The 13,590-nt window shown below is 40.3% G+C and overlaps 2 protein-coding genes across 2 annotated transcripts; both read left to right on the top strand.

Moving 5' to 3' along the window:
• The first annotated feature begins 735 nt into the window (after nucleotides 1–735).
• znf451 (zinc finger protein 451) lies at nucleotides 736–8,600 on the top strand. Its single transcript, XM_020632765.3, is given in 13 exon segments — nucleotides 736–828; nucleotides 2,591–2,651; nucleotides 2,914–3,000; nucleotides 3,095–3,208; nucleotides 3,894–4,005; nucleotides 4,199–4,349; nucleotides 4,435–4,561; nucleotides 4,650–4,809; nucleotides 5,171–5,318; nucleotides 5,452–6,944; nucleotides 7,026–7,097; nucleotides 7,394–7,462; nucleotides 8,387–8,600. Coding segments are annotated over 12 exon segments (2,631 nt in total). The 5' UTR covers nucleotides 736–828; nucleotides 2,591–2,594; the 3' UTR covers nucleotides 8,428–8,600.
• Nucleotides 8,601–10,047: 1,447 nt separating this feature from the next.
• bag2 (BCL2 associated athanogene 2) lies at nucleotides 10,048–13,131 on the top strand. Its single transcript, XM_020632801.3, has 3 exons — nucleotides 10,048–10,279; nucleotides 10,617–10,726; nucleotides 12,214–13,131. Exons 1-3 carry the CDS (start codon nucleotides 10,161–10,163, stop codon nucleotides 12,606–12,608), a joined length of 624 nt encoding a protein of 207 aa, XP_020488457.1. The 5' UTR covers nucleotides 10,048–10,160; the 3' UTR covers nucleotides 12,609–13,131.
• Nucleotides 13,132–13,590: the final 459 nt, after the last annotated feature.

Below are 13,590 nucleotides of genomic sequence, written 5' to 3' on the forward strand. Positions count from 1 at the left end.
CTATATTTTGTATATTCAAATATTTATTTTTAAATGTTACATTATATTTCTATTTTACTGTATATATGTGTATTAGTAATTTGAGTGTTTATTGCATGGCCTTGTGGAACAGTCTTTTACATTTCATTGCACATCTGTATGAGCATGTGACAAATAAAAGTCTTGAATCTTGAATCACCTCTTACAAACAATTTGCCATTTTAAATACCCCATGTCAGGGGATCCCAAACTTTTCAGCTTGCGACCCCCAGTATGATGGTGATAGATACTTGGGACCCCACATTTGACGCACTAGGTCAAAACACTGGCATTAAAACAGCAAACAATACGCCCAAACACCGTCATATTATTTTTGTAATTTATTGTAAGAGTTTTTTTTTACCTACTGTATTTTCAAATGAATGGGTGAAATATCCAATTTTAAACAATTTTTTTACATGTTTTTGAAAGAAATCTCGTGACCCCCGTAACAGTGTTCCGCGACCCCCCCAGTGGGCCGCGACCCCCACTTTGGGAACCACTGCCCTATGTGATATGTGGATACAGATTAGGCTTAAAATCTATTTATATGTAGCCTACTTTCTATATTGTTGTTCTATTCAACTCTGCAGGTAACATAGATGTAGTTGGCCACAACTTCACAACCTCAGCCAAGAAAATCAAAGCAGGGAAGATCGGTAACCCCGCCCGTACGGCACACCCCGTGTAGAAAAAGGAGCGCTTCATTTACAGTCGAAGTGACGTTGCAGACCAAACCAGCTGCTTTTACTTTGATGTTGCAGCAAGCGACCACTTTCTCAAATGAGGCGTCACAAGAATAACAAGTAGGTAAATGTTCAGCTTCCTCATTCTATTTAAACCATATTCAACCGACAAAAAGTCCAACTTCATCTTGTTTACAATGCATAACTTAAGAACAGTGAAGTGAAGTCGTTGCTATGGGAAACGTCAGCTAATGTTAGCTTGCCCATTGCCCAGACGGAACCCGGATTGAAGCGTTCACGTCACCGTTTCGCTGCTTTTAAAGATGCTGGTTGATAATATGAAGCCACCAACTAACAGACGAACTTGTCAGCCACATATTTGATTTATTTACTCATTTAAAGTGGGTGTGATGCACAAAATGATGCGGCGCGTTCACGTAGCGTCCACACGGTCGAAAAAAATGAGTTTACCACGTGGGAAAGTAAATTCTTGGTCTGTTTAACTGTTTGCTTGTTTCCACGAGGAGTGACTTGGGTTACTACTCAGACATAAAATGTAATTGACCATGTCTTATGACGTCCTTGTTGTTTCCAAATGGCGTAATTAAGCCTGTGAACGAACTGAAGCCGACAAAGCATAGTTCGACACTGAGAACTCCGAGCATCCGAGAAGCTCCTGAACGCAGTGATTTCAGTTTGCCGCTTCTTCTCTGCAAGGCGCTAAGTGCTGCCGCCAGTGGCCGAAAGCTGTACTGCAACAACACTGATTTTTTTTTTTTTTTTTTTTTTTTTTAGAATCGCAGTTTCGCTTCCAGCCACCAGTGGCAGTACTGAACATAAACTCTCCGATTAGGAAACGAGGAAGTTGAATATGTTGAATTTTTGGTGAAACTGTTGTTGGTGAAACTGGCTGGCATAGCACAGGCGTAAGTTAAGTTTTGTTATTTTAAAGAAGCCTCGAGTTGAAGTAAACTCTACTGAAGTTTTACTGGATGCAAAAAAAAAAAAAAATGTTGTAAGGTGGATTTTCAAATATATAAACGTGTGCTATTTTAGTCACCTTTCCTCACGTCGTTTCAACAGCTGCCTGCTGTAAGAACTACTGTTAGCAAGGTCATCAAATGTGAAAAGCTTTTGTCGTATTCATGTGAATCTGTTGATGGCTGGGGTTCCCAAAGTGGAGACACTGAGAGGGGTGGTCGCGAAATGCCTTCCAGAAGCACTGATTAACATTGAAATAACTTAAGATTGTATATTTTACTTATTATTGTAAACACATATCCAAAAATAAGTTAATTTGCGAATTAAACCCAGTCACTAAGAAATCCATGTGTAAAAATACTTAAAATGTAAGTTTGCAAATGGCAGCAACAGTGAAGGTGTCTGCTGCTCTTTGCACATAAAGATGGACACACCTGTGTGTATGTTCAGTAAGTTTGTATGTCCATTACTTAAGTCTATACATGAAATTTACTTGTATTTTGCATCTAGCCTTTCAATACAATACAATACTATATATATTTTGTCTTTGGGTAGGCCTATTATTGAGTGGTGGTGGTCATAACCACCTCTCTGCACAGTGGGGGGTCCCCAGTCTCTGGCACCCTTATTTAGGGGGTCACAAGCTGAAAAGTTTGGGAACCCCTGAGCTTAAGCGTAATTCAGCTGTTGTGGCAAATGTGAAAAAACAAATGGTCATGCATTACTTTGACTGATCTCGAGTCAACAAGCCTGTCTCTTAAAGGTCTAAAGTAGTGATTGACACCCGTCTAGCTGGATCCTGTATATACCATATTATATACGTTAGGCTACAGCCCCTCCACTTACATGCATGTTCTAAATAAGGGCTGCATCTTTGAAAGTAACATGAGCCTTGTTTTCCTCAGATAAATGTCTTCTCCAACCCAAGCGGACGAAGATGAGGTGGAGGAAGTGGAGTTTGTATCAGTAAGTTGGACTAATCCATATTTTACATCCAAAATTGATTTCAAAACAGTAAGAATTACTATTTGATTATTTAACAAGAGCAATCCAAAAAGCGGACATCTATTATGTTACACTTTAATTTGATGTGAAGCAACATATGGATAAGATTAAGGGGCATGAATACTTATGCAAGGCACTTTGTAAAGTTTCTGTGTTGCTTTGATTCAGGCCTAGATGTGAACCTGTACATTTCTAAATGACATGGTGTCTTTTACCGTTTCAGGAGGGTCAAGTCAGACCAGTACTGGAATGTATTGATCTACTGAGTGATGATAGTGAGGATGAGGGATGTTCATCATGGGCAGGCACTGTGAGTGACTGAAAAGAAATCTTTTAGTCATTTTTGTACAATAATTTCATATCTTTCTACAGCATTCTGAAATTTTCAACATACTCTCCTATAGGTTGAAGATGAAATCACCTGTCAGAGGAGGCGTGTTACATCCACCCTGGACAGACTAGCACACCAGGTAGCTCTAGAGAAAAAGGAAAGAGCGAATAAATGCAGAGCATTCAAGGTAAGGTTACTTCAATACTAGACCATTTTCCTCCCTTGGGTTGTTCATTTTATGAAGTGATGGAAAAGCATGCAAGCGAAGTGGTTAAAAAAAATTCTTGTTCCCACTTTAATCGAATCAGTGCTGATGTCACTTTTTCCAAGTTGTTTTTGGGCCTTATATGCCTTTTATCAGGTAGGACAGCTAAAGAGAGACAGGAAATGTTGGGAGGAGAGCGTTGGAGATAACATGCAATAGAGGGCAGAGGTCAGATTTGAACCCATTGCCACCGTGAGGAGGACTATAACCTCTGTACATGATGGGGCGTGCAACATAACCACTTGGCTATCTGGCGCCCCAAATGAAATGACTAGTTTTGTGGTGTTATCGAATCATTCACGTTTAATGTGCAAAACCTGAAACAGGAAAATAAAACTAGATAGAGCCTAATGCCTTTTGCCTTCTTCAAGTAAAGCCAGTTGCAGCAGCAACAGTGTCACCATGTGGAAAAAATAGTTAAGTTATCCTAGAATGAACTGAATTGTTTTTCCTCCAAACAACATTATTCTTCCTTTGTAGCTTAGAAAACCAACATTAACGAACATTTGACACGTTCTGTAGCATGATCAAACCATTAAATGTTGGTTTTATCATAAATGAATATGCTCTGTTTTGTTCTTAATCATGTCTTCATGTTTCTTTTTAGGAGAAGCAAATCTCACAAAGAGCTCATGGACAACAGGGGGTATCTTTTAGCCCTGCAAATGGAGCTAATCGGGAAGCAAAGCGCTGTGTAGACATGTGGTTAAAGATGCCAGGTAAATGTTTCATCTGTTGCAAAGCTGTCAGCATTGCTATCCATGATCCACACGTTTCACACGTATGATCAAAATGTCATTTTGTTTTAAGAGACAGACACACGGCAACTTTTAACAGCGCTACTTGCTTTGTGTTGGAGAGCTGCAAATGGCTCTGTAAAAGTTATTTCAATGTACCTCTGTGTTTCTGAAGGTGCTAGACCTGGAGTGATCAGCACTGGTTTTGGAAGAAGAGTCAGATCAGCTCCCTTCCCCAGTGAGAGTTCAACCAGACACGTCTGTCCAGTGGTCAACTGTGGTTGAGTTTATGACAGTGCACCCCTCCTGGGTGGGCACTTAAAAAGGTGATCCTTCTGTCTTCTGTTCAGTTTTTGTGGAACAGCTTCAAACCATTATGACATGTTCACCAATAATATGTTTTGTGTGTAGGTTTGATCACTCCCCCTGCGACCCAGCCATCAATCTTAAAGGAACTCAATCCCAGCTCTTGGCTTGTGTTGCCTGTGGTCAACATTTTCAAACTAAAGAAGCGTGGAAGAAACATCTGGAGTCTAAGGTTTGTGCACTTCACTGTATCTGATTTTATGGTTCCTGGTTTTCTGAAATAAGAATAACAACTTGAATTCTGTTGTTTCTTATACCAGGTATCCTCATCTTCCCCTGACGGTCACAGCATCAATCAGATCTATCAGTGGATTTCCTGTTTTGCCTGCCCTGCCTGCTACCTCCTGTTTAACCTCCGAGATGAGTGTCTTCAGCACATGTCCACCAAAAACCACTTCACAGAGTCACTCGCCATGAATGGTAAAGTTCACTTAAGAATTTATTTTCTGTAGATTTCCATTAGAACTTCACATGTCAATTTAAAAGAAATCTAATATATCTTATAATCTTCTGATTATATGCAGTCACATGGATTTTGTTATTGATAATTATGTGTAAATATCATTTTTATAAATGTGATTGTATACATGTGACTGCAAAATGTATCCTTAAAGTATGATTCCGATGCATGCTAGATAAGGGAAATATTCTGAACTACTTTGGTTGTTATTTCAGGCTTATTTTCCAATTGTACTTGTGTGAATGTCTAAAAGAAATAGCTCAGATGCTTTCCTATAAATATGAATACATGTACCTTTCTACTCTTCTTTTCTTTGTATAGAAACTAGAGGAAGAGCACTGCCAATTCCCATCCCGCAATATGTGAAGAATCGTCTGGTCACTTTGTGCAGGGATACAACATTTAGTGTCCGCTGCTCTCTTTGTTTCAAAGTACTGACCTCACATCAGACCGCTCAAGCTCATTTCAAGTAAGTTTCATTCTCATTTATTCTGTGCATGTAGGATGATTATAATCTGTTGATGTCACATTCTTGCATCGCAGACAGATTCTTTTTCAGAAGTGAAGAACTGATTTTTCCTTTCTTTATTTTTCCTCATTAGCGTGCACTGCAGACAGGGCTGTGCAGTAGCCAAGGCTGATAAAACCATAGTACAGGTGATGAAGCAGCTGCAAGTGAGAGGGCAGTGTTCCCTATGCTGTAAAATCTTCCTCAGCCAAGCTGAAATTGATATGCACAAGGAGTCGACCCAGCATGATGTGGAGGTCAACCAAACAATGGCGAAAGCCATCCTTCAGCACTGCAGGTTTAGAGATGTTCAACACACCCAGAAGGCTGAAGAGGCCCAGAGGAAGAGACAGTCCACTGGCCCTGAAACACCTCTTCAAAAAAGAATCAAGAAGAGGAGAGATGGTGAAGAATCTCCAGCCAAACGGCAGAAACAGAGCACGAGTGTGAATGGCAACACTACGACGTTATGGTTCTGCGAGTGTGGTCAACAGTATCCAGAGGAGGCTGCTGCCAGTAACCATCTCTTGGCCGTGAACCAGATTTTTCATCAGTGTGGTGTGTGTGGCAAACACATGGGAGAGTCCTCAATAGCCCGCCTGCATATGAGTCGCATGCACGGGGGTGCTCATCTCTCTAACTTCCTCTTCTACTGCTGTAAATGCAAAGTGGAAATGCCTCGGTATCAAGACATCTTATCACATGTGTCAGAAGCTCACAGTGGACACACCTATTACACTGAACAGGAAGTGCCGGAGGAGCTGGCCGCTGTCCTGGATGCCAAGCCGTCCACCAGCAGCGGAGTCGCCCCACGTTTATCCTCAAAGTCCAGAGTCCTGCAGAGCACCTTGGAGACTCCTTCTCCACCAGCAGGTCAGACCTGGATGTGCAGAATGTGCGAGGACATCTTCGACTCAGAAGCCGACGTACACAAACACTGCAAGGACTTGAGCAGTCACAGCTACCAGAGATACATCTGTGGACACTGCCCGCAGAAGTTCTTCAAAGAGTCCACCGTGCGCAGACATTGCATGAACGAGCACAACGGGGAGTTGAAGAGTTTCCACTTCTGCGGCCTCTGCGACAGCATGCAGTTCGAGTCTGAGGGAGAGTTCTTGGAGCATTACAAGAGTCTTCACAGTAAGGACTACTACTGTATGGATGAGGTTGTTCAGCCCACTGTTGTTGAAAGCGCCAATCAGCCGACATGTCCATGCATGGGTTCTGACACAAGCAAAGAGGAAAGGAAGGCTACATATACACAGTGCATGAAGAATCTGTCTGCTGAAGGCAAATGTCAGTTTGTGTGTGATCACTGTGGTACATGTTTGCCTTCCTACGCGCGGATCAAGACTCACATTCACACACAACACCAAGCTTTTATCCTGGTCAAGACATTCGAAGTACAATGCGAAGCTTGCCAAGAGACATTTACAGACGTACCGAGTTTCCATAAACACCATCACTCCCAACACTGCACACTGGAACCTTGCAGGACAACATCCAGAACCTGCAGCAAAGGCGTAAAAGTCGAGCCGACCACTGTAAAAATCCTGGTCGCTCAGGAGATCAAACCGAACACCGACGGTAAATACAGTTTAAACCGTTTGACGTCTTTATTATCAGCGTCTGTGCAGCATTTTATTCTGCTGTTTGTTGTCATTGTAGAGATTGAAGACGACGTACTGGATGAGGTCATGAACATGGATCAGGCCAACAAGGAGATGGAAGTGCAAGAAAGTAAGCAACAACAAAAACATTGCAATGGTGTAACTCATTCCTCTATAGAGGCATCACCGTTCTGTCAATTGTCAGCGGCTAGTTTTATCCAATGCAATAAAATGTGTATTAAATATATTTAATATCAATACAGAAGACTGTAGCTCAACTCTTAATGCAATTAAGACTAGGAATACTATATCCAATCAAACACTGAACATTATAAACTCCTTACTTTTACACTATGTAGGCTCATAATTCCTTGTATTTTTTATAATGTATTTTAAATGTGTAAGTCGTGTTGTGTTGTGTTCCAGATGATTCTGAGGAGGAGATGGACCATGGACTTTCTGTGAGTGCAGAAGAAGAATCAAGAGAGTCTGAAGGTACTGTAAATGTTTATATCCCTAAGAATGTAATCCTCTGGCTTCCCATGAGAACATTTATCGTCGCAGCCCGCTGTTTCAATTGCAGTAGCTGCATTGTCTGTTAGGTTATTCTATCTTCTCCGTGGATTCATTACAGACAGTCAAATATCTTCAAATTATTTCATTTTTCATCAGAGAAAAGTTAGTTATGCATTCTTAAAAATGTATTTGGCCTCGAGTGGCGACAGACAACTAAAACCAAAATATAGCATGCTTATTACAAACTCTGTGAAATGACAGGATAAACCTGTTTAAAGTAAATAATAAATTATTGACAGTAAGTTTAGTCTTTGCACTGAAAACATTAACATGAATATGGAGGATATCAATATTTATTTAAAGGTCACATATTATCCTCCTTTTCAACCAGTTTAAATAAGTCTCAGAGCTCCTCAAAACATGTGTGTGAAGTTTCTTGTTCTAAATCCACTCTGATCCTGTATTTGATCATGTCTATAAACCCTTCCATTTCAGCCCTGCTCAGAACAGGCTGTTTCTGTGTCTGTACCTTTAAATGTAAATGAGCTGTGTCTGACCACGCCCCCTCTCTGGAAGGACTTGGGTGGCTATAGTTTACGTTGAGAAGGCAGACTCAGAGGGCAGAACAAACACCTAGCTGTGGGAGTGTCACCCACCTGGGGGAGGGGGGTCACTGCCCTTTGTGATGTCACAAAGGGAAAATCTACTCTAATTGGGAGGTTTGTAGGCAGGTTAGGAACACATTGTGTATTTTGCATAATATGTGGCCTTTATGAGTCACAGCTGTTATTAACAATGTGTTGTGTAGGGGCACATGCTGATGCTGTTGTAGTGTTCAGTGTTTATTTTGCACATGCTTTACATTTGAGTAATATATTCTGCTTTTTTCCTCTTTTTTTTCAGAGTTGGAAGAAGCTCTCAAAAGAAGTCTCTTAGAGTTTTAAGGCGATGATAAAAACAACATCTAACATTCATCAGACATTATATTTGAAATGTTTTGTACCAGGTATTTGTGTTCAGAATGATTTCAATAAATGTATGTCGCTATTAAGTTTTTCTGTTTTAATCAATATAAACATTTATCAGTATATGACAATAAACAAGTCAATACAGCTCATTCCCATCTCACGAGGCCTCTCATTTCACTCATTCCAGCAGACGGCATGTTTAAGAATGTTAGCTTGTGGATTTATGCAAGGTCATCTGTTGTGGAGACTCGTCACTTCTGTTTGACGACATGTGTGCTATACATGGCATCGATGACCATGCAAAATGCCGCCCCTTGACCTGTGACCACAACTGCGTCTCCAGTGGCTGTCTCGGGTTTCATGGCAGACTTTGAATCCAGTGCATTTCATAAAACGTAAGAAAGGCCGGTCTAATGGTGGAAATGTCCTTTTTTTTATGTTTTGTCATGGAGGATCTTCATGTTGGATTTAGACCTCTTAATGTCTTCAGATCACTGTATCGAGTTTAAAGTTTCAGTTGCTGTTTTGTTCACTTTATCTCAGTTTGTTTTGCCGCACAAAATGAGAAAAACTTTCCTGTACACTAAAAGAGAATGTAGCTCAGGTTGTAAACAGTCATCGATCAAGTTCATGAGGATTTGTAAGTCCACGTTGTAGTATTTAGCACTCACCATCTAATTTCACAGCGGAAGTCACATGTAGGGTTCAATGTGGTCTTCTCATTTTGATGCAAAGAAGACAGTAATTACAAAAAACCTTTGAAGCTCAGTTTATTTTTGAAATGTAAAATAAAGAGAGAAGAAAAGTAAACTTTGAAAAAGGAGACAAATGAACAACGTCATACAAAAGAAGCTCTCAAATACTTTCTGTTTCGATTTCGAGGAGTGGGAAGAAGTATAAACTTCAGCAAGCTGATAAGAACAGGACTGAAAGATCAGGATTATTAAATATAAAAAATGTCATAATGTTAACAGCAATGAATAGTATCTCTCTGTTTTAATAGATGGTGAAAGTGCCAATAATTAGAACATTTTGTTCTGCAAACAGGTGCATGTACTGTACATACAAACCCACATACACTGTTCTTTTTTCAGTGTTTAACGCATTATGGCTTTTATTTATCTTCTCTTGCACAAAGTGACCTCGACCTGACATCATGTTTTGCCCCCCTTTTTTTTATTTTTATTTTTTTACCTTTGCCTGCATGTTAATGATTAACCACTTAAAGCAAAATCCTGCCTAAAAGCTTTCCACTAGTGTCCAAAAGTTGTAATAAAGCAATTGAAACATATTTCCTTAAAGTTCAGATTTACAATCACCTATAAATAATGTAGGAGTAACAACTAAATAACCAGAACTGTCACACTTATTTCAGTGTTTATGGGGGACCCACTGGAGCTTCTAGGGGACCTCCAGGGGGTCCTCCGACCTGGTATTGGGAACCTCTGTTCTGGTCTCCTCGGGAAACTTCTACGAGGACAGGAGTGAAGGAAGTCACAGCCCATGTTTGGAAATGTTCACCCTTGGGAGCTGCTGCAGGCGGAGAGAGAGAGAGAGAGAGAGAGAGAGAGAGAGAGAGAGAGAGAGAGAGAGAGAGAGAGAGAGAGGAGCGTTCAGACTGCCGGACAGTTCAGAGTGTCGGCGCACGCAGTGAGGATTTTCTCTCCGGTTTAGGGATCTTTAAAGTAGGCTAACCATTCTTCAACATCATGGCTCAGGCGAAAATCCACTCCAAAATGACCGACGGTCCGTGCAAGTTCAGCAGGACGATGTCCATGGCTGATCGCTCCGGACGCCTCCTGGAACATTTGGATCAGCTGGAAATAAGGTACAGTAACGGGCCGGAACATGTGCGGTACATGCAGGACGCTTCAGGGGCTGTTTCAGGCACTTTAAAGCTACTTTTATGATTAGTATGTTCATGTAAAAAATAGGCCTACTACCTCTAAGAAAATGAAAGTAAACTAAATTTATAGAAAGTTTATTGAAAATAAAAAGGTGTGTATTGGGGGTAACTTTTTATAATGTAGTGTAATAAAATGAGAATGAATTTGATTCTCAGATTTTCCATTATGACTGTCTCTTTGCAGCAGTCCGTTATGTTTTCTTGCGAAAGGATGTGGATGTCAGTGGTCATATGTTGGTTTTTTTTTATGTCCCGGCAGGGTGGAGGCTTTGCGTGAAACAGCATCGGCCATGGAGCAGGAAAGAGAGTGCATCCTGGAAATGCTTCAGTCCATACAGAACAGTCAAGAAATGCGGAACATCTGTGCCGGTGAGGCTGCTGACTTCTTCAACTTCGAGAGTCTGATTCCACCTTGTAAAAACTGGGATTTCACTGGAACATTGTTATCCAATGAGGTTATGCTTTGAGCGCTGGAGCACAGGGTGGTGGTTGTTCAAGAATCTCAGGGGAGGGAACGAGGCAACATGAGATCCTGCACCCCACCCAAGCATGAACCAAGATCTTAGTTTATGTTCTCAATTTAAAATATTATTCATATTATGAGATATAAAAGGTGGCTTCCTTCAGGATAAAAAGACAACACATATATATAAAAAGGACTTGGATGTAAGACAGAGGATATACAATTTGATATTACCAGAATAACGTTGATGTTATTCAAGAACATTGTGATATATCAAGGTTGTCTTTATTATCCCTGCGAGAGAGCAATTTGTTTTGCATTCAGCAGTAAAATATCAATCAATTATTTATTTGTATGGTGCCAATTCATAACAAAAGTTATATCAAGACCCTTACTCTTTGTTTTACTTTCTACAAAGACCCAACATTAATCTACCATGAGCGCAGCACTGAGCAAAATTTAGCAACAAGTAACAGTGGAAAGTAAAATCTTCCTAAAAGAGGCAGAAACCTCGAGCAGAACCAGACTCATGATGAACAGCCATCTGCTGAAACTTTGTTTGGGTTGAGAGGGGATAGAGGGCGATGCAGAAATAGAGAGACAAAGAAGAGCAACAGCAAAATGTTATACCTAAAGGGATCCTCAGTAAACATCTGTTTTATCTAATAAAGCTTTAAGTCTGTCAAACTTAGTTCAGTGATTTGTAGTGTTGTTGTCAAGGCCACACTAACCGAGACCAGAGTGCTCAGAGACCGAGACATTTAAGGATCAAAACCGAGACAAGACCAAGACCAAGGCAGGGCGAGACCGAGACAAGACCAAGTAAAACTACTTTAGAGTCCAAGATGAGACCAAGACCGATTTCAACAAGTACCACAACACTACTGAGTGCCTGACACGGTCATAAAAACTTGCTGTAAACATTGCATGAAATGCACTAATGTCTAAAGAGTCTAGGTCAGAAACTTTTATGTGTTTATTCAACAACTCAACTTGTACAAAAAACGATGTTATGTTGCCCCTTTAGCAACCGGAGGATTAGAAAATAAATTAATGTTAATCATTTTCAATAAGCATAGTTTTACTTCTGTTTTAATTCATAATCTAAGATTGATACTTTGTGTCTTTTTTGTAAAACCATGTTACTGTGCTTCATATAATTTCTCCACCCACCCCTAGTAAATAGCTCTACATTGACCACATGCAGCAAACTACACAGGACTGTACATACAGGACAGAAGAGGAGGTTAGAATTCACAGAGATCTAGTGCAATCTCTCAGTTAGCCTATAATATTTGATTTGTAAAATGTATATGCATTGAGACAAATAGCCACCGCTTGGATTCCTTATGTGATCTTATATTTGATTTCCTGCTTGTTCTGTGTTTTCTAGGAGAGAGGGAAGAGTTAGATTTAACTGCAGACCGTCTGATGGGCCGCACTCTGTCTGTGGAGATCTCTGTGGGCACCATCAGAAACTCCCAGCAGGAGGAGGCGCTGCGCAATGCCACATCTATTATCGATGAGATGGTGAAAAAGTTGCTGGACGACATGGCGAGCGGGCGCCAGCGGCTGCAGGCCCTGCTTGCCGCCTGTGTGACCGAGGCCCCGCCTGTTGCCATCGACCAGAAGTTTCAGGCCATAGTGATCAGCTGCGCTCTGGAGGATCAGAAGAAGATCAAGAGGAGGCTCGAGACTCTAGTGAGGAACGTTGAGAATGCTGAAAAGAACATCAAGATAATGGATAACCAGAAGCTGGACGACCCAAAAGCCAATGGATGTCAATAAGACTCGTCACCTAAAACATAAAACTTGTCTTTAATGCCAATAATCTCTGCAAGTACGTTTTTAACCCTTTATTAACTTTGTAAAGGCCTCTACATGTATCAGTAAATGAGCCCTTATTAATACTGAAGCTTAGGGCCAAAATACAGGAAAACCTAACAATCCCCATCATTCACCCTGTAGGAATAACATTTTTTTTCTGAAATCATCAAGTTATACCTTCAGTCATTTACAATAAGCTGCTTCATATATAGAACACACAATGGGGTTTCACATGTTGCACACATAAAGTGCACAATTGATCCATTGCTTTACAATGATTCCAATGTTTCTCTTGTTTCTCACAGTTTAAATCAAACACTTCACTTGGTAAGGATTTGAGATGTGCACACACTCACTACCTCTTTGTGTGGAGGCTAAACACGTCACATTAAGCTGTGGAGTTTAGTTTGTATTTGCACTGAGCAGTTTTACTGTCAGATAATGTGTAAAAAAAAAAGGGAATAAAAACACTCTTTCTAATCAATGTTCAGAACAGCAGTCTTTGAGTATGTCCAAGTTATCCTAATGCAGTTTAGAATATATAGAAAGCTGTTTTTATGTTGGTGTATGTTCAAACTACATTGTGGTATTTTAATAGGATTAAAATTATATTATACATAATCTGAGAGCCTAAATGAACACTTGTTTGCATCTAACTATCCAGTATTTACACACATTCAACATTCACTTCTTACAAATTAAAGATAACTTATAAATACATCATTATTCATTCAGTACACGTCATCACATCTCTCTGTTCACCATGTTTATTTTCTTTCTCTGACTGTCCTGTCTAATAAATTCCCCCAAAAACCATCTCATGGAAAAGGGAAGCAAAAGGGAGGTGTTTCTGTGACACACAGTGAGCTGTAAACATTGGTAAGTGTGATGATGAAGTGTTAACTCCTGTCTACTTGTAAGCATTTTCAGGCACTCCCAACCA

This window comes from Labrus bergylta, chromosome 10 (assembly GCF_963930695.1).
Source record: "Labrus bergylta chromosome 10, fLabBer1.1, whole genome shotgun sequence".
NCBI classification, from domain to species: Eukaryota; Metazoa; Chordata; class Actinopteri; order Labriformes; family Labridae; genus Labrus; species Labrus bergylta.